The sequence below is a fragment of the Coregonus lavaretus genome, assembly GCF_964263955.1.
Source record: "Coregonus lavaretus genome assembly, contig: SUPER_35_unloc_1, whole genome shotgun sequence".
Taxonomy (NCBI): Eukaryota; Metazoa; Chordata; class Actinopteri; order Salmoniformes; family Salmonidae; genus Coregonus; species Coregonus lavaretus.
The window spans coordinates 5,235,556-5,259,046 of record NW_028167181.1 but is presented as its reverse complement, the minus strand read 5'-3'; the positions used below and the strand labels follow the sequence as shown (position 1 = coordinate 5,259,046).

General features: G+C 40.9%; 3 protein-coding genes across 7 annotated transcripts; 1 reads left to right on the top strand and 2 right to left on the bottom strand.

The window, feature by feature from the left end:
- Positions 1-212: 212 nt before the first annotated feature.
- trmo (tRNA methyltransferase O) lies at positions 213-3,483 on the bottom strand. The gene is made up of 6 exons (XM_084188539.1): positions 3,231-3,483; positions 2,949-3,094; positions 2,458-2,632; positions 2,045-2,202; positions 1,121-1,768; positions 213-842 (listed from the first exon to the last, which is right to left on the bottom strand). Exons 1-6 carry the CDS (start codon positions 3,314-3,316, stop codon positions 610-612), a joined length of 1,446 nt encoding a protein of 481 aa, XP_084044665.1. The 5' UTR covers positions 3,317-3,483; the 3' UTR covers positions 213-609.
- Positions 3,484-3,730: 247 nt separating this feature from the next.
- hemgn (hemogen) lies at positions 3,731-6,733 on the bottom strand. Of its 4 annotated transcripts, none has more exons than XM_084188552.1 (4): positions 6,595-6,731; positions 5,567-5,645; positions 4,460-4,938; positions 3,731-4,288 (listed from the first exon to the last, which is right to left on the bottom strand). In XM_084188552.1, the coding sequence occupies exons 1-4, from the start codon at positions 6,659-6,661 to the stop codon at positions 4,173-4,175; spliced, it is 741 nt and encodes a 246-aa protein (XP_084044678.1). In that variant the 5' UTR covers positions 6,662-6,731; the 3' UTR covers positions 3,731-4,172. The 4 variants fall into 4 exon arrangements, with proteins under 4 accessions (XP_084044678.1, XP_084044675.1, XP_084044676.1 ...); XM_084188549.1 differs by having other exon boundaries at positions 3,997-4,224; positions 5,555-5,645; positions 6,595-6,733; XM_084188550.1 differs by having other exon boundaries at positions 3,997-4,224; positions 6,595-6,733.
- A 3,856-nt stretch (positions 6,734-10,589) lies between these two features.
- Positions 10,590-15,696, top strand: LOC311110026 (acidic leucine-rich nuclear phosphoprotein 32 family member D-like). Of its 2 annotated transcripts, none has more exons than XM_084188554.1 (7): positions 10,590-10,811; positions 13,139-13,288; positions 13,775-13,897; positions 14,186-14,372; positions 14,666-14,778; positions 14,887-14,953; positions 15,062-15,696. In XM_084188554.1, exons 1-7 carry the CDS (start codon positions 10,758-10,760, stop codon positions 15,142-15,144), a joined length of 777 nt encoding a protein of 258 aa, XP_084044680.1. In that variant the 5' UTR covers positions 10,590-10,757; the 3' UTR covers positions 15,145-15,696. The 2 variants fall into 2 exon arrangements, with proteins under 2 accessions (XP_084044680.1, XP_084044679.1); XM_084188553.1 differs by having other exon boundaries at positions 10,645-10,811; positions 15,059-15,696.
- Positions 15,697-23,491: the final 7,795 nt, after the last annotated feature.

Below are 23,491 nucleotides of genomic sequence, written 5' to 3'. Positions count from 1 at the left end.
TTAAGGACATTACATCAAAGTTGGATCAGCCTGTAGTGTGGTTTTCCACTTTAATTTTGAGGGTGACTCCAAATCCAGACCTCCATGGGTTGATACATTTGATTTCCATTGATAATTTTTGTGTGATTTTGTTGTCAGCACATTCAACTATGTAAAGAAAAAAGTATTTAATAAGATTATTTCATTCATTCAGATCTAGGATGTGTTATTTTAGTGTTCCCTTTATTTTTTTGAGCAGTGTAGATAGTAATGGTAGTGAACATGCCGTTACTAAACAGAACTCAACCGTAAAGATTCCATCTGATAAGTGATAGTGTGCACTGCAGTGTACTGAGGTGCACTCTCCCAGCCTAGAGGTGCTTGGGATAAATGCTCTATAATGTAACTTACTTAGTAAAATAAATATCATACGGTATAACCAACAATTTCAACAAGCACTCTATCTTTACAGGAGAAATAAAACAATCCATGTTTTAATAAAACAATTGTTTATAACATTGCATTTATTTAGTTAAATATTCATATTTTCTCAGATTCACCTGTAAAACAATTATTGAGTGCTGATTCCAAAGTCAATCCATAGAACCAGAACCATAGAACCAGAAGCATTCAGCTGGCCAGTTCTGTTCCAACAGCCACCGGTCTGACCCGGAGCACCTCAGCGAAGCCCTGTCCGAACCAGCAGGTGATGTCTGCCGTGTCCAAGGTGAAGAAGAAGAGTCTGTCCTTACAGCGGCTCCGCCGATACACTGACCTGGGGTCAGCAGATAGGACCCCTTTGATGGCGGCCGCAGCTTCCTTTGGACCGCGCAGGAACCGGAACCTGGGTCGGTCACGAGGTTCTAGAGAAACGGGGACATTCAGAGAGGAAGAAGCCAGTGAACATAGATCTACTTTAACAATAGGCCAAATGAAAAATGATGGACGGATGGATGACGGAGAAACATTACTTTTTTAATACCATTGACTTTACTCTGGTAAGAGTTTAGGCATGAGATGCAATGATATCTATACAAAACACTCTGCAAAAACAATTGGCGCTACAATGGAGCTCCCTTTTAAAAAGCAATAATAAAGCTCTCAAGTCAACCTCAGCTCAGGGGGAATTCTATAGGCTTACCTGCATTGATGGGGGCAAGGAACTGCCCCAGCTCTCTCTCTGCATGGGGGGTGAAGCGCACCTCCAGATTGGTCACAGGAGGCTCCCTGATCCAGCCAGCGATGGTGCTGTAGGCCTCTTGCCCATAGCAAGGCCTAGCACTATCTTCCACTGGCTCCAATGGCTTGGCTTTAGGGCCATCTGAAGCCTGGGACTTTCCTACAGAGCTCCCCAGGGTGAGGTGGTCATCTCCCTGGCTGATGTAGGCCTTGAGCTCCCCCAGCACAGTGGTGAGGTCTTTGAATGGGGCTTTAGGAGCAGAAGAGCTGGAGGCATCGCCTGGACGGTGGATGTGAACTTTGGATTTGTCTTTTGAGTGGAATATTCTGGGATCTGTTCTATGACTATTCCCTCTCTCAACCCCCAAGTCCAACTGGGGATCATCAGTACAGGAGAAAGAAGCTATTGAGTCTGAATGCAAACTCTCCACACTGGTGGTCCCCTCTTCTGATGGTACATTGGTGCCCTCAGGTTGGACGCCACAGTCATAAGTATCTGTGTCAATGTCCAGTCTACTGTGTGGGGAGTCATAGTCAGAGATGTAGGGTTTGATATCCAGGACAGGGGTGCCTGCGATCATGTCTATCTCACTCAGATGAAGTGTGTCACCTAGAGAAAGTAGAAACCACATAGCAGGCAGTTCGAAATTGAACAATAGTGTTCCTATGGCATGCCAAGCTTATAAATTAGGGGGACAATAAGGCTAGAACATGCCTGCAATAATGTCTGACACACCCTATAAAAACACACACACATACATACACAATGTACTGCTCAACCTGAAAAGAGACTGCAACATTCTGGGGGTTATATATTAGGGGATGCACCGTCACACTGCGCAGAACAGCAAAGCAATTCGAGCTGGTTTTGGCGACTGATACTAACCTGTGACTCTGTCTAGCTTGGCCAGGGTCAGACCCAGGGCGTTGGGCCGGTGGGGGCTACGTGTGGAGTACACCCCTACCCTCTGGCCGTTCAGTCTGGGTGGCTTCACCTTAGCCTTATAACTCAGGTGGCCGTTCTTATGGAAGAGGAAGACCACCCTGGAAATGGAATGAGTGACAGCAGGCTTATGTATTTATTGTACATGTGTAGACAAATTGGGAATGTTGGGAGGTAAGTTGATCAAAAAAGTGCATGACTAAGAAAATGATTGACATCCTTGAAACGTTTTGCTAATGAGAGAATTGTCTCTGTTTTATGTAGTACTGCAATTGCCACCTTCTTAAACAGCCTTAAGTTTAGCTAGCTACCACCTCTCCTAAGTTTAGCTCCGTATCCCAGTCTCTAGTACGTACCAGACATGAGAGTAGTTGTCCAGGCCGACCAGTGAGTGTTCAGGGTTGTTGAAGACACTCTGCTGGATCTGAAGGGTGGCCCTGGAGGGCCCACATATGGTTGGCTGTCTGGGGGTACCATTCTTCACTGAGAAACAGGAGCTGATGTAACCTATGGGGACTGTCTGGATGGTCCCTGTGAAGTAGAAATTGACACATTCGAACATTAATTAAAAGATCCATTATCTAGCTTTGTGCCCGACCCGACAGATCTCAGATAAAAATGCAAGCTATAGATCTGTCGTTCTCATTTAAAGTTATTCTCATTGGAAGCAAGTCTGATAAGCGGAAGATCCTTTCTATGTGCGATATTTCTATATTGATTCTATATTGAATAGAAGTTTTAATTAAGTGCCAGTCAGATAAAGCTAAACACAATGGTCAAGACAAGTCATGCGAGGAAGATATAAGAGAGGGATATAAGCGAGAGATCGAGTGTCATAGCTAGCTACCTTTCTCAAGTGAATTCTGTGTCTCTATGTCTGCCTGTGGCCTTAGCTGACTCTTTGGAGATCGACTCTGGCCAAGGTGTGTCAGAGCAGACTGGAGAGATGTCATGTGTTTTCGATGAGAACGAACAGCACTGTCCAACAATTGCCTGGGGGGAAAACATGCAAATACCTGTGTTGACACATTATGGTCAGCAGCATATAGTCAGTTTGTAATACGGATAACGACTTAGCTAGATGCTTTTTCCAAGAAGCCATTTGTTGCATTATGCATTCATTTCATACCTGAGATTCTTGATTTCTTTTCGCATAACAGATATCTGCTGGTGGAGTTTGTTGACATGCTCGGTACAGTTGCAAGAGGCAGACATTTTGATAGCGTCTTGATTGCTTTGCTAGTTTGTCATTGAATAGATTAAATCGATCTGAATTCATTCAATAACATCTGATAATGTTGTAAAATATCAGATTGTTTACGCTGCCTAACAAAGGTACACATGGGCAAATCTGCTGAAATGCTTCCGCACATGTGTGTGTCGTCATTTCTAGCTGGCCAACCAGCAACTTACTAATGGAAAGCGGTGACTGAATACCGTAGCAAGCAGGCGCAAATTATTATGTAAATTGTGAAGTAAAACATCAAACTCGTGTCCTGTTGGAGAGTTATGGATGAAAAGCGTATAAATAAATATTTTTTCACTACTGTAAAAGGACAGCAGAGGGCACTATTAAGCAAGTGACACTTGTTCTTGTTTTAATAATTGATCATAACAAGGATACGGTCATATTATCAACAAAGCATCACACCTTTATTATCATAGCGCTTATCTCAAATAAACAATTAGTATAAAATAAAATCACAATTAGAAAACACAGCTACCAGAAATGATTAAATACAAATGTACTTTCAAATGCTGCCATATTTAGCTTGTACAAATAATTTTGTAAATTCAGATAGTGCAGTTCTTGCAACATAACATTTCAGACACCATTCATGAAGCAAAAAATAAATAAATCCATGGGTAGGTTTAAAGCTTGAATTCATGCATTTCATTGTACAAACATTACATTTCGATATATTTCGCATCCGTACTCTATCAGGCTCAAAATTACAAAAATGAGTTAACCAACGGCATCACCTCTCAATCCAAATGCACATGTTGACAGAATAGATTACTATGCATGTAATCTGTATGTATGTTATCAGAGGCCAGATCAGCGTGGATTTCAGAAGAAGTTTCTTGGCGGATGATCTTCTGAAGGAGCGCCAGTGGAGAACCTGGGGAACGTAGAGAACACTCTATTTTGTTCAGGCACTTTGACAGACAGCTCCTCACTTGAACCTATGACAGAAAGGTGGTTAGTTTAACATTTCTGGTTATACTATATGTGACAAGATCATATCCCCACAGCTAGATAACATCACAGTGAGCTCATTGGCCAGCCACTTCAGTACATTCAGAAGTCAAGTACATGACTGCAAAGAGACATGATTTAATTGATGTCATTAGTACCTTGATCAGTGCCCTGGTTGTTTTGAGATGGAGGGATGTCTTCCTTCTCATCAGGACCCAAGTCCTCAATCAGCACCTGGTCCAGGGGGTCACTACCCTGATCACTGCCTTTTGTGTACAGTGTCTCCAACGGAGACGGTGCAGGGGCAGTAACAGGGTTATACATTGGAGAAGGGGCAACAACAAGCACAGGAGCAGGGGCAAGGATAGGGATAGGGGCTGGGACGGGGGGAACGTACGCCGGTAGTGATTCTGGTGGGCTAGGGTCCACCGGAAGGAATGGGGATAGTGAGATCAAGGTAGGGGCAGGGGTGACTTCAACTGGTTTGGACACCACCTTAACAATGACAGCCTCCTGTTCTGGCTCTTCCTGGGAAGCCGGGAGCTCCGGTGTTGGATCAGTCTTCCTCGGCCTTCCTCTTCTTCCCGAGCTACTCTTCTCCTCTCTTCCTCTCACTCTCTTCCTCCTGCTCTCCACCCTGATGTCACACAAATAGAAATGTAATCGTGGGTCGTCGTTATACACTTCCTCTCAACTGGAATGTTTACACTGTGCAGCTGACGGAGGTTGATATGCTTGGCCATATTCATTCATTCATTGTTGATAGTGCAAAGTCCTTGATTTAAATGTGTGGTGCCAATAGTTGGGAACACCTAAGCAACCTTTGGTTTCCTCTTGCTCCATATTGGATAAAATGCGCTGGAAGACTGATAGGCAGCCAACTACGATCATTATAAAATATACTGTTTCATGTACACAACTTTATTCATGCATGTATAACACATCTATTACTATTTTCAGGTCTTACATTCTTTAAACATACAAAAACATAAAGTAATGTTAAGTGGCTTTTCAGCCAAACTTGTTTAAGCACGTAAGCACTAGAGTAAGCCAATAAGGTCAAAGGGCTTGGCAGCTGTACTGAAGCCCACACAGTCCACTCAAGTTTCTAGTTAAACACATTTTTGTCGGCTGAAGCACAAAATCGCAGTCATTAGCGGCTCAAATCGAGGCCTATTCCTAACTCTAACATGTTTGTTAAAGGATGAGTGTGCATGACTAGTTCTGCACCTTTTCTTAACGTCTACATTTACCCATAAACCCACTGGTTAGTCGCCTTCTCCTCGGCCTCTGCCTTTCTTTTCTTGAGAAGGTCTCTGTCTCTTAGCCGCCGCCGGATCCCACCTGTAACACCAACCAACCTACACCAGTCAGCCAGCCAGTCAGTCAGCCAGCCATCAATGACAGACAGGACACTTCACTCTCATTCATCATTTGAATTCTATACATCAATAGTAAAATATCTTTATTAACAGACAATGGTTCAATAAAAAGTGGGTTAGGAACTTTGTTTCATTCTGATTTTGTTCACTGTCCTCTCTCTACCTGATCAATCACTGGTTTATACTGTAGTAACAAAACTGTCTCCATATTTGAATGTTCCGGTGGTTTATGCTGTTGTATGATTTGTGTCAGAAATTGACTGCAAAACCAATGCAGCTATGTAGCAGCAGTTATATAAACCACCAGCATACCAAAGTATAGGATGATTAGTACATGTTATACCATGGCATTGTTGAATACTCCTTTCTGATTGGCTTAAAGGGCATTCTAGAGCGTGCATTGTTCCCCTATAACACACAGTATATTTTCACAGTAGAATTCAATGGCTATAGTTCATTCTTACATGTTTTTGTTTGAGCTGCTTTTAAAAGAAAATGTTGAATTGAAAACAGTATTGGTATAGGATGATTAGTACATTTTAGTACATGGTGTTTGGGACTACGAACATACAGTATCAGAAACATACTTGTATGTGGACACAGACAGAGAACATCTACAGTGAAAGTGTCTTCCAAATACATGTTCCTATTGAGTTGCAATCATCTTAGTGGTGCATCTGTTTGCATAGATCAACCATCAGTAAGTCCTTTGTGACCCAGTTTGCAGCAAAATACATTGGCAGGAAAATGCATGAATAGAGTCTATGTTAACAAATACAAAGACAGTATGACATACTCATACTAGGACTAAGATAGTAACCTTTTCCAGAGAACACAATGGTATATCTGAGAAATAATCGGATATTTCACTATAAAACACAGAATAGAGACAATGTTCAGAGGTCATTTACCTTGGTTATCATCGAGATTATCATCATATTCCAACTCTGGTTTCTCTTTATCCAACGTCCTCTCCATTTTGCGTCCCGTAGAAATGAATGTAACTTTTTGAGAGGGGCAAGCAAGCAGAGAGGGGTAAAAACGTTGATAAAAAATTGTGTCTGTTTGCAAGTCCCGCCCCCCAAAAAGAATTATCTGGTTAACCATTACCATAGCCCTGGAAGAGTTCTTGTGGCTCAGCTCTTATCATATTTGTAAAGGTGGAGGAGTTGGCACAATACGGGCATAAAAAAAGCAGGCCATGTTGCTGGCTGTGTGTGTGTGTGTGTGTGTGTGTGTGTGTGTGTGTGTGTGTGTGTGAGCGAGCGAGAGAGTTGTCATGGGGTTAGCTATACAGATGTGTGTGTCTGGGAATAGCTTGCAGCAGAGTATAAATAAAAGGTGCTGAGTGTGTCACTGGTGCTCAGCAGAGGGAATTACTGAATTCATGCAATTTCTCCCTTGGTGTTATGCAATATCCAGTCAGTGATATGAGAAGGGGCACAGTAGGGTTAGACTAGAGGAAATAAAGCCCAGAGGGACTGAGGCAGTCAGTGTAGGTAGGCTAGCTAGCTGTGAGTCAACGCTGCTGGGATAGACTGGGTGGAGCTTGTTAGAAGGGTCGTTAGCCATAGACATGCACACATTCCAGAAAGCTCCACCTTTCATCATGCACACAGAACACCAGTCCTACATACATACATACATACATACATACATACATACATACATGCATACATACATACAGTGCTTGACTTGGACTGAAATAGGTGCCGCTGGTACTCACTTTGGGTGACAGTACAGTTTATATTTAGGTGCAGGAGTTCCACAATACCTTTGAGCTAATATTCTATAAGAGGAACAGGAGCTCAAGCAGTAAAACATTTGAGGTGCCAGTACTCAGCTCTGGGGAGCTCCTGCCCAAGTCAAGCACTGAATACATAGTCTACATATCTTAGGCCATGACTTTTTCTCTTTCGAGAACTACAGTATGAAAAATGTATGCACTCACTAACTGTAAGTCGCTCTGGATAAGAGCATCTGCTAAAATGACTAAAATGTAAAAATGAGAAAATCATTTTGAAAATAAAGTCAAATATCCTATATACCAGATTCACTGGAACTACAGTATACATTCCTATAAGTTGGAAAGTAAACACAATGCCCTCCAACCCATTCACTGAATACTATCTAGTCTGACATAAATATAACTTGCTGGCTGTTGTATTTTCTTTCTCACAAAGGAAGAACATAGCCACAAAACCTTGACATACCGGCAGATGTTTTGCTTTTGAATCAGGCGGCAAAAGTACCCCCCCCCCCCCCCCGCGCCTCAGGGTCTTCTACAGTAGAGAGTGGAGGCGTAACCATCTTATCTCATCGCAAGGAAGCTGCTCATTCTCTGGGCGTGTCCGCAATCTTCTCCCTGCACATTGAAGCCTCAGCCTGCTGTCCGTGTCTGAGCCAGTGAGCCTCTCTGGGAGCCGCTGCTTCACTGAGAGCAAATAAGACTCAACTTCGGGGCCCTATACTTGATTACTGATACTTAGCCTAGTTTCTGGCTTTGGAATTTTGTGCCAAATTGAATTTTTCTCAAACAATAATTTTACATCAACTTAGTAGATGACCAAGTACTTTATGTAAGCCATTGAAAATAGTAAGTAAACCATACCCTAAACAGTTCATTCTGGGAGACTAGCAACTCCTAATGCAAGGCCACAAAGTGTACTGCCCTACAAATACTCTATTGACTACCAGATATGTGACACCTCCTCTATTTTCATCTTCAGCTTTGGAGGAAAGAATTTGACAATGACACTTATGCAGAACAATTTGCAAAGCAATAGTAGGTTACCAAAATAATAACTCAATGAGCAATAAACGAGGACACACACACATACACAAAACTACCTTGAAAAATACATATTGAGGAAAATCAGTTTGCTGGGATCCTGCTGTCAAAATCAAAGCAACTAACACACTAACTCATCAGTAGATATTATACTCAAAGGTTCACAATAAAACACCCCCTTCTGTCTCTTAAAGGGGCAATCTGCACTTGCCACATCCATTTTTGGACATATAAATTAATTATATGTACACATTGATTCTTGAAGAATATAATTTATAAATGCCTCATGAGCTTAGTTCAACTGTCCTACCTCATCAGAACCCAAAAATATACGTTTTTTTTTACTCCAATGTTTGTAAACAAAGTAGCTTCAAACCATGGTTAAAACTATAATTTTGATTTCATGGCTGGTCAGTCCTTGCATCCATTTGAGAGTGGTTACATTTCTCCAGCCCGCTCCCTCAGCGTTTTACTGAAACAGGGGTAGCGAAAACGCTTTGTTATTGTTTCAACTCCTGATTGCCCCTTTAAAGGCTTGCACATATTTCTAAGCAATCGATTAGATAAGCAGATACAGTTAGAGGAAAGAAGTCACCCATACACACCCATATTGCATGATAGCCTCATGAGTTTGTGGATGCTGTCCAAATAGACATTGCAGTGCCCTCTCCTGGTAAATACTTCCCATTACCGAATACCATTTTCAAAACAGAGTTGAAATGTACAGCATTGTACAGTAAGGCCTACAATGGTATGTATTTTAGAACATCGATTCTAAGATGGTTACATTCATATCCCAGATACAAAACAGCTGTTTTCATGTTTTACATATTGTGATTTAAAAGCTGTGATTTTCCAAATGTTACCCACCATATTAATTAAAATACATACCAAAATAAAAACACATGGCTATCTCAAGCATAGTAGTTGAATAGGTGCCGTTTGTCTTGAATAGGAAACACATTGGTGACCTGACTAGATCATACGAAAGGCTTTTGTAGAGATGCACCTAGCGATGCAAGACTCTTTCATTGAAACATAAAAAATAAACTAAATTGGCTTGTTGATGAATATCAATTTCCACTAAGGTAATTTGTTGCTGGTTCATAATTGCCATAGGTGTAAGTGTTTCTTGTTCTGACCGAGAGAGAAGGTGCTCTTTGGTGGCAGAGGGAGGAGACACACTGGTGTGTTTTTCTGCTTCGGGGATCTTGCGTCTCTATGCAGGAAGTGTACCCCCTCACCGTGTGCATATACAATGCTCTCTTCACTGCAAACCAAATAAACGCACTCTACCTACCGGTTCTAATAAAAGGGCAAATTGAATGAGATTATTGGGCATCGTCATATTGCTCGAGATGGTGATTATTGGTAAATGAAAAGTGTACATACATTGAATAATGTTTATTGTTCATATGTACATTAGGACTACAATGTAATGTGTTTAGGTTACGTTGAAATGTACTGATAAACAAAGAATGATATGAGATTAATTTGATGCTGCCTTGTTGTCAACAGGTATCTTCTTATATCTAAATTTCAAAATAAGGCCTTTTAATTAATCAATCAATAATACAATAATTAGGTGGTTGCTTAGATTTGTCCTGTTTCACACATGTACAAGTGTATATTATAGACGTGTGTGAAATGGAAATGTTTATTTTTGCATATCCCAACTCCATCTGAGACACCCTCGAAGAGTGGGGTCAAGGCTGGTGGGTGGGGGGGGGGGGGGGGGGGGGGGGGGGGATTTGCTCAAACATCTCCGCAGTAGATGTTTGAATAAAGTAAATAATAGTCTTGATTTTATTTGTTTTTTTCCATTAGCAATTTTGCAATTATTTCTGATTATGTAATTCTTAAATACATTTCAAATCTTCGATTTACAGAATGTTAATTAAAAACGGGTTATTTAAAATCAAAATAATCAAATAAACACAGAAAAAAAATGGAGTTTCAATGTATAATTGTACATAATACATCACTTTTTTCACCAGAAATAAATTTCACCCCAGTTGTTTCATGGCAGCGTCATGTTTTGTGACTGCATTGACTGTTTAACGGCAGTGCGCGTTTCTGACCACAGATGGCGCTGTTGAGTATATATTTTGTTTCAGTCCCGTTTCCCTCCATGGTTTCTCCTCTCCCCGTGTAACTTGGCGTTTGGCTCAGTTCATTATACAGTCCCATATTCTCCCTCCATTAGGGCATCTCTCTGCCTTTGGACTGAATATAAATTACACCGACACCCAAGAGAGAAAAGTTCAACTTTCGTAGGGCAAGATGGACATGAAAAAGAGGATCCACTTGGAGCTAAGAAACAGGACACCATCTGATGTAAGTCGTGCCTTTAAAACCAAACCTTTAGTTTTCTGGCTAGCTTGCTACTTTTTTGCTTTCCAAGTGACCTGTGTAGCTAATGGTGACCACATGGGCTTAATGTTTCTCATTTATTAATAGAGCGGAAAATACTTAACTGTAACCAGCTACATTATACTGTCCCCGTTGGGGCGTGTAGAGGCAACAAGACAAGAAAAGCTATATTCAATCGTTACTTTCGAAAGCCGATTATTTTAGCTTTCTGGCATTATTGCAGTTTTAACCGTTTCGCAGCCTCCCAGTAGATGTTGCACACACACGGTTCGAATGCAACGTTGTCTCAATTATTTGTTAACTTATACATCTGTTGTAGGTGACATGTTTTTCCACGATGCGTTAATCATAGACGGAATGGTTTATTTTATATAGACCTTGGTAGCCATGTTTTGTTGCTAGCATAAAGCTAAAGTGGGGTGCCCTTTATTACAATACACTTTTAAATCCACACCAATAATCCAAAATTGAGTTTACAGCATGCTCCTACTTTTGTGATATCATTAATGAGATCACGGGTGGATTCTTTTCGACATTTTCCCCTGATTGGGTAGGGACCCAGATTAGCTAGCTAGCAAACAAAATTAGTCACTAGTTCTCACGAGTCATCCACATCTTGTAGGCTACAACAACTACTATACCGCCTTTTCGCTAACAATAATGTAACGTTTTTATATTACTAATTTACTAACAATCAACTGAAGTTGTTGAAGGGGAATAGCCAGCTACTATGTCGGATGATCTACTCGCCTAGCTTCACATCCCGTCAAATGTTACATTATTCGATTTGAGATTCATAAACTAAATTTAATTTCCCGCAAATTGAAGCTGATTGTTACAATGTTTCTAATTCGAATCATTCAAGCAGCGTTCAGCGAATGTTTGGTTCCCGCCATATTATTCCCGCAACTACCACGAAAGAAAACGAAATACCTATTGAATCTGGCTAACCTCCACGTTCAGATTCGGTATTTTGTATATCATGTTAATAATTTGTCATTTAATGCTTAGGCTACTGACAATCTCCGAATAACGTGTTGGTCGCCGGCTCGTACAATAGCCTGCCTGAATGACACGAGACCGAGGAAACTGCGTTCGGTGCGTGGGTTGCTAAAACTCGACGTTGACGCTCACTGGTTTTCATGCAAACATTGATAATAAAAGTATTCTACATTGGAAGTTAATTTTAAGGGATATTTTTACGTAATTACTGCTTGTAAACAGCCATCCCTCTTCGGAGAGTTTAGAGAACTCTGCATACTGTATCTCAGGAATCGCCATGTTGTCATTCTGCCGTCTTTGAAGCTCAGGCGAAATGAACTCCATCTTTGTTTGACTAATTTCCGTTCTGAATATTTCCTTCGACGTTGTTTACGAAACGCTGATATAATGTAACAAACTGGCCTATCGGTCGTTCGCTCGACGGCAAGGCAATCCATTTCCCCAATAAATTCGATTTGAAAATAAAAAGTGTATCTTTACAGAGTATATTCGCAATCCTTTCCATTGCTGTAGGGTAGGTAATGGCGGTCAGTCAGGCTTCTCTTGCAGGTACTCAACTGCACGGCAGCGCTTAAAAGGGCAATGGCTAGCCTGTAGCGAGCTTGCTAACAAAAAGCATTGCATGTATCTTTAGTGACTGCATCAGCGGGCCAAGTGAAGGTAGAACTGTATTGTGTGGTTCTTCCTCGTGGCAGCTGGTTCAAAGAAACAACCGCGGTGCTTCGACATAAAACATCATGCAACCAAATACCTTTATTGATGTCTCGACTCGACAGCTTTATCAATGTTTAATTTTGCCAGTGTTCAAATCATGATCTTTTGACGGTCAACATTAACTTTCTTCGAGTTTTTGGTTGTGTAACGACTGTCCCTGACTATTACAAGTGAACTCTTTAAACGATGAAATGTAACATTTTGTAGGAAGGAACTGAGAAGTTGCAAGTATTCATACTAAAGTCAGGAATAATGTGAGTGGAATAACAACCACTCCTATCATTGAGGTCCATATTTTGTATATTGACCTTTTTTCATCATGAAGTTCAAATTCAAGCTTAGTTTTTTATTTGATTCCTTAACAAAGTATTGATATTGATTACTGTTGCCAACATATGTGGCCATTCTAAACAGGTTTCCCACACCATTTTTTGCATATGCGTAAAATAAAGCTTTTATAACATGGGTGTATTCTCAATGTTTAGTGTTTGTAGTGCATCTGTAAACAATGCATGCATGTTCTTTGATTTACATAGATGACAATTTTACACATTTTATCTTTTTTATTCGTATAGGTACGAGAACTTGTCCTGGACAACTGCAGATCAAATGAAGGGAAAATCGAAGGCCTCACAGCAGAATTCATCAATCTGGAATTCCTCAGTTTGATAAACGTTGGCTTAATCTCAGTCTCCAACCTTCCCAAACTTGGGAAACTCAAAAAGGTAAAGTTTGACTTTATGATAATAATACTTTTTTACACAAGCTTACTTAAATTTACAGTAAAAAAACAATGTTTTAAGACATTTGTGTTGACTCTTAAAAAAAAAAAACGTCAATTCTTGCTGGGGGGGGGGGTGGGTATAGAAAGAGACATTCGTTGGTCCCTAATGGCACCCTATTCTCTATATAGTGCACTACCTTTGAGAGCCCTAGTCTAAAGTATTTTTTTGACACAAGCTTACACTTACATTTACAGTAATAAAATGTAGACATTTGTGTTGTTGGGGGGTAGAAAAAGCCATTGACTACGTCCCTAATGGCACTCATATAGTGCACTACCTTTGAGAGCCCTGGTCTAAAGTAGTGCACTATGTAATGTAAGGAATAGGGTTCCATTTGGGACATAATCATTGTTTTCTGAAAGACTGTTACTTGCTTGGGAGTTTTTTAGACCGAAGTGACTGATATATCTTCACATTATGTTGCAGTTGGAACTCAGTGACAACAGAATCTCTGGTGGCCTTGACGTGCTAGCAGAGAAACTCCCCAACCTCACACATCTAAATCTAAGCGGGAACAAACTGAAAGACATCAGCACGTTGGAACCTTTGGTAGGTACACCAAACTCCCGGTAGAGCACAATACAGTGTGACACCATCTCATTGTCTCAGGCTATGCCTCAAATGACACTATTCCCCATATAGAGTTCTGACCACAGACTTATTTGGCAATCGGATTTGTTTCAGACTTATTTCTGGTTTTGTTTCCCAATGTGGCTCTAGTCAAAATTAGTTTGCTAGCCTATATGGGGGAAACGGTGTGCTCTAAAATCTAATTAGAGATTTATTCAGGCAGTGTTCTTCACCCCCTAATTAACCTACACACATTTGGTCCCACAGAAAAAGCTGGACAGCCTGAAGTCTCTGGACCTATTCAACTGTGAGGTGACCAACCTGAACGACTACAGGGAGAGTGTGTTCAAGCTGCTCCCTCAACTCACCTACCTGGATGGGTACGACATGGAGGACCATGAGGCATCCGACTCGGACGGAGAGGTGGACGGTGTGGACGATGACGACGATGAGGGTGGGCAGCCATTTCGTTTTTCTGTGTTTTGATGGAGTATGAGGAAATGCAGATGTGAGTTGAGAATGGGGGTCTTCGATTCCCGGGACAACCCATACATACAATGTATGCTCGCTTGACTAAGGCGCTTTGAATAAAAGTGTCTGCTAAATGGCATTATTATATATTAGAATCCATATTAATACATTGTGGGTGTTTTGTCATGCAAGTGAATTCTATTGTGTATTTGTAGGTTTTGTCGGCATGTATCTGTGTGATGACTGACAATGGATGTGATGTATTTGTTTTTTTAGAAGGAGAGGAGGATGAGGAGGGAGAGGAGGAAGACTTTGACGAGGAGGATGACGATGACGAAGAGGAGGGAGTAGAAGCAGAGGAGGAGGATGAGGTCAGCGGCGATGAAGAGGTAAAGCCCTTTTTGGTTTGTTTGTGACTCAATAGTTTAAAAGATCAACCGTGGGGATATGGTTTGAGAGCTCTGTGGATTCTGACCTGCTCTGTCCCTTCTCTCCAGGAGGAAGACCTTGGCATTGATGGTGAAGTTGAAGATGAGGATGATGATGATGACGACGATGAAGAGGGTATGTCATTCTCATACTTTTTGTCACAAGCTCATGTCCAAACCTCATGTTAAAAAGTTTCACTTGACTAAGTATAGTGTAATAACCCTTTCCCATTTCCTCCAGAAGTTGAGGCTGTCAAAGGCGAGAAGAGAAAGCGAGAACCTGACGATGAAGATGACGACGATGATGATGACGAGGACGACGATTAAGAGCAAAAAACAAGAGCCTATCAAGTTACCAACCCTTTCCCTCTCCGCCCTTACACCCTGCCTACTCCACGTCTCTCCCCCAGCTTTGAGCCCCCGTGTGGGGAAAGACTGTACCGGACGGGTGGTCCGAGTGGAGCTGCCTGTGCCCCATGGAACCGAGAGCCATTCCCAAGGTTCTCAAGCAGCGCACCACTCCGCATTCCACAATTTCACTGTCAACTCCCTCTTTATGTATACCTGTGTGAGGACTTTGGGACTGGTATCTAGTTTTGGGTCTGTGCTTTTAATATTTTGTTGGATGAACTCTGAATTTATATTTTTTGTTGTTGGGTTTATTATTTCTTCCCCCTCTTCTTTTTGTCTTTGTTTTATTTTCCGTTCCTTATTCCCCCCCCCCCCCCCCCCCCCCAATAAAATTATTGCTATAGCAACTGTGTGATGAGCGAGCTATGATTTTGTGGCCGCCTGTTGCACAAATCAAGGTTGTAGCTACATTTTTACTTTCTGTATGACAAAACTACTTTGTAAATAAAATGTAAAATTTTGCGCGTTGCTCTCCTCCTGCCATCCTTTTCTCTAGTCACATCTAAAGTTGATGACTTGAATGTATCTGATGGGTTAAGTGCAAGTTGTCTGTATCACCCCCTGCTGAGTGCAATAGGTTGCCTCAGTGGGAAAAGTATAACACTCATCGATCACATAGAATATTCATTCGCCAAAGGCCTCAGAATGGATACTTCAAAGTCACTCTACAAGATGACATGTTGCACCTCATCATTTTATTATTTTGAATGGGAGGGAAGGGGAAAAATACAGAAATAGGAAGACATTAAATCCTCTTTAACCCCAGAGCTGCCATGTGTTGGCACTTCTCTTTGTATGTTTGACTTCGAGAGTTGCGGAAGAGGTTATTGGTTACATTCTAATTTATTTTGCTTTTGACTACTCCTCGTAGAGATCGAGGACTCTAGTGCCCAAAAGCCTGTTTTAGCATGGGCAGCACCACTGAGGACTTTCACCATTTTGAAGTAGTCAACTGGGTGGGACTTCCTATGGCTTAAGGATGGATCACATAATTCCATCCAGGTCGCCAGGAGGAATCAGCCATTGAATTATACTTGTGAGCAAACGTTCCATAACTGCAAATGGTAGTAAATCGCCAACCTTAGCTTTATACCTGTTCAAACACACTCCAAGGTGGCAGTGTTCCCCCTTTTCAGTTTGTGCCAACTCATAGAAGTAGAAGAAAATGGACTACTTTAAATGGAGATGGCCTCAATGGCGCTGCCAGTGTTCTCACAGAAGCCATAATGGGGCAGATACAATGTTGCGACATTAAGTCGATGGTGCTTCTACAACTGTCAAATGTCAAAGCACCAAAGAGTGGGTTGAGTGTGAAGGGTTTATGTCCTTGCCTTGCATTGGAGAGGTACTGGCCTTTTCTCAATTGGATTTGCTCAACTCCTGCATCCTCTCATTTCTCTCTGGCCTCCTTTTGAAAAAGGTCTAAAGGTAATCGAGGAGAAGTGAGGGAAAGTGGACGAAAATGCGCTTGTATGTAATGAGACTCCTCCAATCGCGCGTCTTCAGGCAAATTATGTTTACAGGGTTGAATCCCCAAATAAATGTATAAAGTGATCTAAACAAATGTTGCTAGTTGTGCAATACATTTTATAGATCAAAGGATAAGTAGCATATCATTAAAAAATGTTTGCATGCTTTTATACTTCCAAGAAAACGATAGCTGATTGTGGCAGATGTCAAAGGGGGTATGGCAGATACACTTGTTCTTCTTCGCCAAAAGGAGGCTATCGAGGAGGGGAGGACCTTCTTGTGTTTGCCTACTAACGAATAGACACTCTTCGACCACTTATCGGTTTCCTGGTCACGGAGGAGAATGGGCCGGCAGAGGACAGACTTTTTCCAAATGAGAAAAGGCCAATGTGTTCAACTCTTACCTCTTGCACTTCATGTGTTCCCACAATTCTCGATATGAACTATGCAGAGAAGTGTCTAAGTAGTCAAGGAGGCAGTGGTTCTGGGGTTTAATCCCTGCCTTGCATCCATGTGGTTGTGGGTTCAAATCTTACCTCTTGTGCTTTGTGTATGCTTCCACAGTTCTCAATGTCAAATATACAAAGAGAAGTGTGAAGGAGTCTGTAGTTAATTTGATCTTGGGTTTTCGACAATATGGCTTTTAAAGGCGGAGATCGCATTCACAGTAAACACTGCACATGTCGACTCAATCGGAAACCGCGAGCAGATTCATGCTGCGTTCAAAACAAAGTGGGAAGGTGGAAAAAATCCACTTGAACGCCTCTCCAAATCGTAATTACTAAAGGGAAACTCATCTCTGAGCTCAGACTTCTCCCACGTGCTGACCTCTGACATTACCTACTAAGGAAATGACCTCAATAACAGCATTTTCGGCAGTTAAATGTTACAAAACATAATTTATAAAAAGCAATCTATTAATATGGTTTTTGAACACTATAATTAGTTTACAAACGTAGCTCAGCTGGTAGAGCACGGCACTTGTAACACTAAGGTAGTGGGTTCGATCCCCGGGACCACCCATACACACAAAAAAAAATTATGCACGCATGACTGTAAGTCGCTTTGGATAAAAGCGTCTGCTATTATTATTATTATTACTTTCGGTTTATGCTTGACAACAAATGTGTAATAAATGTGAAGAAGTTGGTGGCTGTGCAGTTGAGTACTTGCCTTATGGTGTCTGTGACAGCATGGGCAGCGCCATTGAGGCTATCTCCATTATAAAGTAGTACATTTTCTTATTCTTCATTGGCTGATTGCTCCCAACTCATAGGAATCCCCACCCAGTTGACTACTTTAAAATGGTGGAAGTCCTCAATGGCAATGTCCATGTTAAAACAGGTGTTATTTGTAACCCGGAGTTAATCCCTGTTGCTGCCTTAGCCAATCAGAGGAATAGTAGGGGAAATGAACAAATGACAATAGCCGGGGGGCAGAGAGATTTGTATAGTGAGTACCATATGTCAAAGTAGTTTAGGGTGATACCGACCCTAGATACCAGGAAATACTAGGGTTTCCTCTGAGTCTCGTGAAGAAACGTCATCTGACTAACTAGCAAAGCTATCACTCTGTTTCCCACCACTGCACTGAATACGGACTTCTCTCGCCTGCATTGGGACTCCCGCTCCAGAAGCCACACACACACAAACACACACAAACACGAAGTACAGGCATGCAACGTAGTAAGAGTTTTTACATTACAGAGCTCTGGTAGTTAAGGGGTACCCGGTTATTTAAAGGTTGCAACCGTTTACTGACTGTTATTAAATGTGTATGTTTTTACAGGTATGGTGAATGACAATATGTTTTTAAGTCTATTGATTTACTTGGTGCCATATTGATTGTTTTATGTTTTTAAGTCTATGAAATAATTGACTTGGTGCCATACTGATTGGTTTATGTTTACCCACTATTGAATATCTTATGCGATTTATGAATATGTCTATTTATTGAGAGAGATGTTGCTTTTCCATACTTAATATAATTCCTCAAAAGAGACATTTTACTGTGTGCATTTTGTTTGTAGTGTGTCTGATAATGGGTCAGGTTATACTAAGGGTATTTGAATAGGGAATGAGAACACACCTGGGGTTATTTTAGTTAGGCCCCAGACCACTATCAACCAGACTTCACCTTGGTTAGGAAAAGGGGCGTACATATCCATATGTAACACTACCCAGGAATGGGCTGAAAATAGCCCATACTAATATATGTAGCCTTAGAAATAAGGTTCATGAAATCAATAACTTGCAAACATCAGATAACATTAATTTATTAGCCATTTCTGAGACTCACTTAGATAATTAATTTGATGATACAACAGTAGCAATACAAGGATATAACATCAATAGAAGAGACAGGAATGCTTATGGGGGAGGTGTTGCTGGAGATATTGAGAGCCATATCCCAGTAATGCTTAGAGAATATCTTATGTCAAGTGTTATTGAAGTGTTGTGGTTGCAGGTTCACCTGGCACATCTAAAGTATTTTCTTTTGGGGTGTTGCTATAGGCCACCAAGTGCTAACAGTCAGTATCTAAATAATATGTGTGAAATGCTTGATAGTGTATGTGATGTAAAGAGAGAGGTCTACTTTCTTGGGGACCTAAATATTGACAGGTTTTCATCAAGCTGTCCATTCAAGAGGAATCTTCTCACTGTAACCAGTGCCTGTAATCTGGTTCAGGTTGTTAATCAACCTACCACAGTGTTTACATATACTACAGGAACAAGATCATCCATATGTATTGATCACATGTTTACTAATACTTTAGAACTTTGTTCTAAAGCTGTATCCGTACCCACTGGATGCAGTGATCACAATATAGTGGCTATATCCAAGAAAGCCAAAGTTCCAAAATCTGGGCCTAAAATAGTGTATAACGTTCACGTTTACGTCATTTAGCAGACACTCTTATCCAGACCGACTTACAAATAGTATAAGAGATCATACAAAAGATTTTGCTGTAACTCTTATGTGGATGAAATATTTGTTGGTCTGATGTGATTAATAAGGAGCATCCAGACACTGCACTTGATGAATTTATGAAAGTGCTTCTTCCAATTATTGATAAACATGCACCTGTTAAGAAACGGACTGTTAGATCTGTTAAGGCTCCATGGATTGATGAGGAATTGGAAAACTGTATGGTTGAAAGAGATGGGGAAAAGGAATGGCTAATAAGTCTGACTGGCTGACTTACTGCAAATTGAGAAATGATGTGACTAAACTCAACAAAAGGAGAAGAAACTGTATTATGAATCCAAGATCAATGATAACTTATTGTGTTAATTGTTTAGGGCACTTCAGACCTCTCAAGTATTCTTTTATCTGTCGTGGGACATTTGTCTTCCACTGTTGGTACTCTTGAATCAACTGTGTAGCATTGCTAATTGGAGCAACAAGATCACTTTTATACCATACAGTCAAACACTATAATTTGGTGTGTTTTTCTGTTTTTACCACTTTTGTGAAATTTGGTACTTATTCCTTAATTAGTTTTTTAGTTCCACATACTAGCCTATTCATTTTGCAGCACAGTACAATATCCAGCCAAAGGGAAGTTCAATTTACAGTAGCACTTTTTAATAACTCCATGTAATAAAGCATTTATAATGGATTAGTAAATAGTTTATTAATTGATTAATTATTACTCCGTTCATAAGATGTTTAATGTAGGTCCTTATAAACCAACATTTTTGTGTGACCTCATCTAAAGTTGGGGATATTTATACTTTATAAATACAGTTTTACTTGCAAATATGTTCTAGGATATTTTGAGACCTTAAGGAGCATCAGGTACTGCTAGAATGTCTACCAATGGCATGTCCATCTTTTTGTGAGAAATTACACTGGTCACTCAACATTTATAAAGTTTTTATAAATAGCCCACACTTTAGATGAGGCCACACAAAAATAGTAAACTAATAATTAGAAAATTGTTATAAGGAACTATACTGTACAAAATATAAACGCAACAATTTCAACGATTTTACAGAGTTACAGTTCATATAAAGGAATCAGTCAATTGAAATCAATTAATTAGGCCCTAATCTATGGATTTCACATGACTGGGCAGGGGTGCAGCCATGGTTGGGCCTGGGGGGGCATAGGCCCACCCACTGGGGAGCCAGGCCTAGCCAATCAGAATTGGTTTTTCCCCACAAAAGGGCTTTATTACAGACAGAAATAGTCCTCAGTTTCATCAGTTGTCTGGGTGGCTGGTCTCAGACGATCCACGAAGGTAAAGAAGCCGGATGTGGAGGTCCTGGGCTGGTGTTGTTACACGAGGTCTGCAGTTGTGAGGCCGGGAGGACGTACAGCCAAATTCTCCAAAATGGCTGAGGCGGCTTATGGTAGAGAAATTAACATTCAATTATCTGGCAACGGCTTTGGTGGACATTCCTGCTGTCAGGAAGTCTATTAGCTGTGCCACTAGAGATCCTGGTTCGAATCCAGGCTCTGTTGTAGCCGGCCGAGACCGGGAGACCCATGGGGCGGTGCACAATTTGGCCCAGCGTCGTCCAGGGTAGGGGAGGGAATGGCCGGCAGGGATGTAGCTCAGTTGGGAGAGCATGGTGTTTGCAACGCCAGGTTTGTGGGTTCGATTCCCACGGGGGGCCAGTATGAAAAATACAAAAATAATGTATGCACTCACTAACTGTAAGTCGCTCTGGATAAGAGCGTCTGCTAAATGACTAAAATGTAAATGTAAATGATATAAAGAATGATGGAAAAAAAACTTTGGAGTACTCTCAATGAAATTATGGGCAGAAAGACAAATTCATCTTCATCTTTCATCAAATCAGATGGCTTATTCATCACAAAACCATTTGATGTTGACAATTATTTTTTTATGATTACTTAATTGGGAAAGTGGGCAAACTTAGGCAGGAAATGCCAACAATGAACAATGAGCCATCATACTCATGCATAAAAAAACAAATAATAAATGAAAAGCTTTGCAAGTTAAAATGTTGTAAAGTTAGAGAGGTGAAAAAATTATTGTTATCGATCAATAATGACAAATCTCCTGGCATTGACAACTCAGATGGAAAACTACTGAGGATGGTAGCTGACTCTATAGCCACTCCCATCTGTCATATCTTTAATCTTAGCCTAGAGGAAATTCTTTGTCCTCAGGCCTTGAGGGAAGCCAAAGTCATTCCGCTACCCAAGAGTGGTAAAGCGGCCTTTACTGGTTCTAACAGCAAACCTAAAAGCTTGCTGCCAGCTCTTAGCAAACTGTTGGAAAAGAATTGTGTTTGACCAAATACGTACTGAACTGACACAAATGACTGATGATTACTTGAATGAAATTGATAATAAGAAGATTGTGGGAGCTGTACTGTTAGATTTCAGTGCAGCCTTTGATATTATTGACCATAACCTGTTGTTGAGAAAACTTATATGTTATGACTTTTCAACCTCTGCCATATCGTGGATTCAGGGCCATCTATCTAATTGAACTCAGAGGGTTTTCTTTAATGGAAGCGTCTCTAATGTCAAACATGTAAAGTGTGGTGTACCTTAGGGCAGCTCTCTAGGCCCTCTACTCTTTTCTATTTTTACCAATGACCTGCCACTGGCATTAAACAAAGCCTGTGTGTCCATGTATACTGATGATCAACCATATTCGCATCAGCAACCACAGCTAATGAAGTCACTGCAACCCTTAACAAAGAGTTGCAGTCTGTTTTGGAATGGGTGGCCACTAATAAACTGGTCCTGAACATCTCTAAATCTAAGAGCATTGTATTTGATACAAATCATTCCCTAAGTTGTAGACCTCAGGTGAATCTGGTAATGAATGGTTCGGCTGTTGAACAAGTTGATGAGACTAAATTACTTGGTGTTACCTTATATTGGAAACTGTCATGGTCAAAACATATAGATTCAATGGTTGTAAAGATGGGGAGAGGTCTGTCCGTAATAAAGAGATGCTCTGCTTTTTTGACAACACACAAAGCAAGTCCTGCAGGCACTAGTTTTATCTTATCTAGATTATTGTCCAGTCATATGGTCAAGTGCTGCAAAGAAAGACCTAGTTAAACTGCAGCTGGCCTAGAACAGAGCAGCACATCTTGCTCTTCATTGTGATCAGAGGGCTGATATTAATACTATGCATGCCAGTCTCTCTTGGCTAAGAGTTGAGGAAAGACAGACTGTGTCACTTCTTCTTTTTATAAGAAACAATGTGTTGGAAATTCCAAATGGTTTGCATAGTCAACTTACACACAGCACTGACACACACACACTTACCCCACCAGACATGCCACCAGGGGTCTTTTCACAGTCCCCAGGTCCAGAATAAATTCAAGGAAACGTACAGTATTATACAGAGCCATGAGTGCATGAAACTCCCTTCCATCTTATATAGAGCAAGTGAACAGCAAACCTGGTTTAAAAAACAAATAAAGCAACACCTCATGGCACAACGCCTCTCCCCCATGTGACCTACTTGTTGTGTGTATGTACTGACATGTATGTGTAACTGATTGATGCACACCCACACCCACTACATGTTAATGTTTTTAAATGTATGTAAATTGTAAAGTATTTTGTCTGTAATGTATTTTTTGTTATGTGCCGGACCCCATTAAGACTAGCTGTCGCCATTGGCGTTGGCTAATGGGGATCCTAATAAATCAATTCAAACAATGAGTCCTCTATCTATCTCTATGGTTTGACCCCACAACTTCCTGGATGCAAGGCCCTCCCCTTCCTCATCAAAGATGATGGATTAACTGACAAGATACTTGTCTCTCCGCCCTAACAATGGGAGTCTTTG

Coding starts and splice junctions, on each gene's coding strand:
- LOC311110026 (XM_084188553.1), top strand. CDS start 10,758: ATGGACATGAAAAAGAGGATCCACTTGGAGCTAAGAAACAGGACACCA. Junction 14,373..14,665: donor GGACGATGACGACGATGAGG/GTGGGCAGCCAT, acceptor TTGTTTTTTTAG/AAGGAGAGGAGGATGAGGAG. Junction 14,779..14,886: donor AGGTCAGCGGCGATGAAGAG/GTAAAGCCCTTT, acceptor CCTTCTCTCCAG/GAGGAAGACCTTGGCATTGA.
- hemgn (XM_084188549.1), bottom strand. CDS start 6,661: ATGGAGAGGACGTTGGATAAAGAGAAACCAGAGTTGGAATATGATGAT. Junction 4,939..5,554: donor ACTAACCAGTGGGTTTATGG/GTAAATGTAGAC, acceptor GTGTGACATCAG/GGTGGAGAGCAGGAGGAAGA. Junction 4,225..4,459: donor CAACCAGGGCACTGATCAAG/GTACTAATGACA, acceptor TACGTTCCCCAG/GTTCTCCACTGGCGCTCCTT.
- trmo (XM_084188539.1), bottom strand. CDS start 3,316: ATGTCTGCCTCTTGCAACTGTACCGAGCATGTCAACAAACTCCACCAG. Junction 2,633..2,948: donor ACAGAATTCACTTGAGAAAG/GTAGCTAGCTAT, acceptor TCTACTTCACAG/GGACCATCCAGACAGTCCCC. Junction 1,769..2,044: donor CAAGCTAGACAGAGTCACAG/GTTAGTATCAGT, acceptor TACTTTCTCTAG/GTGACACACTTCATCTGAGT.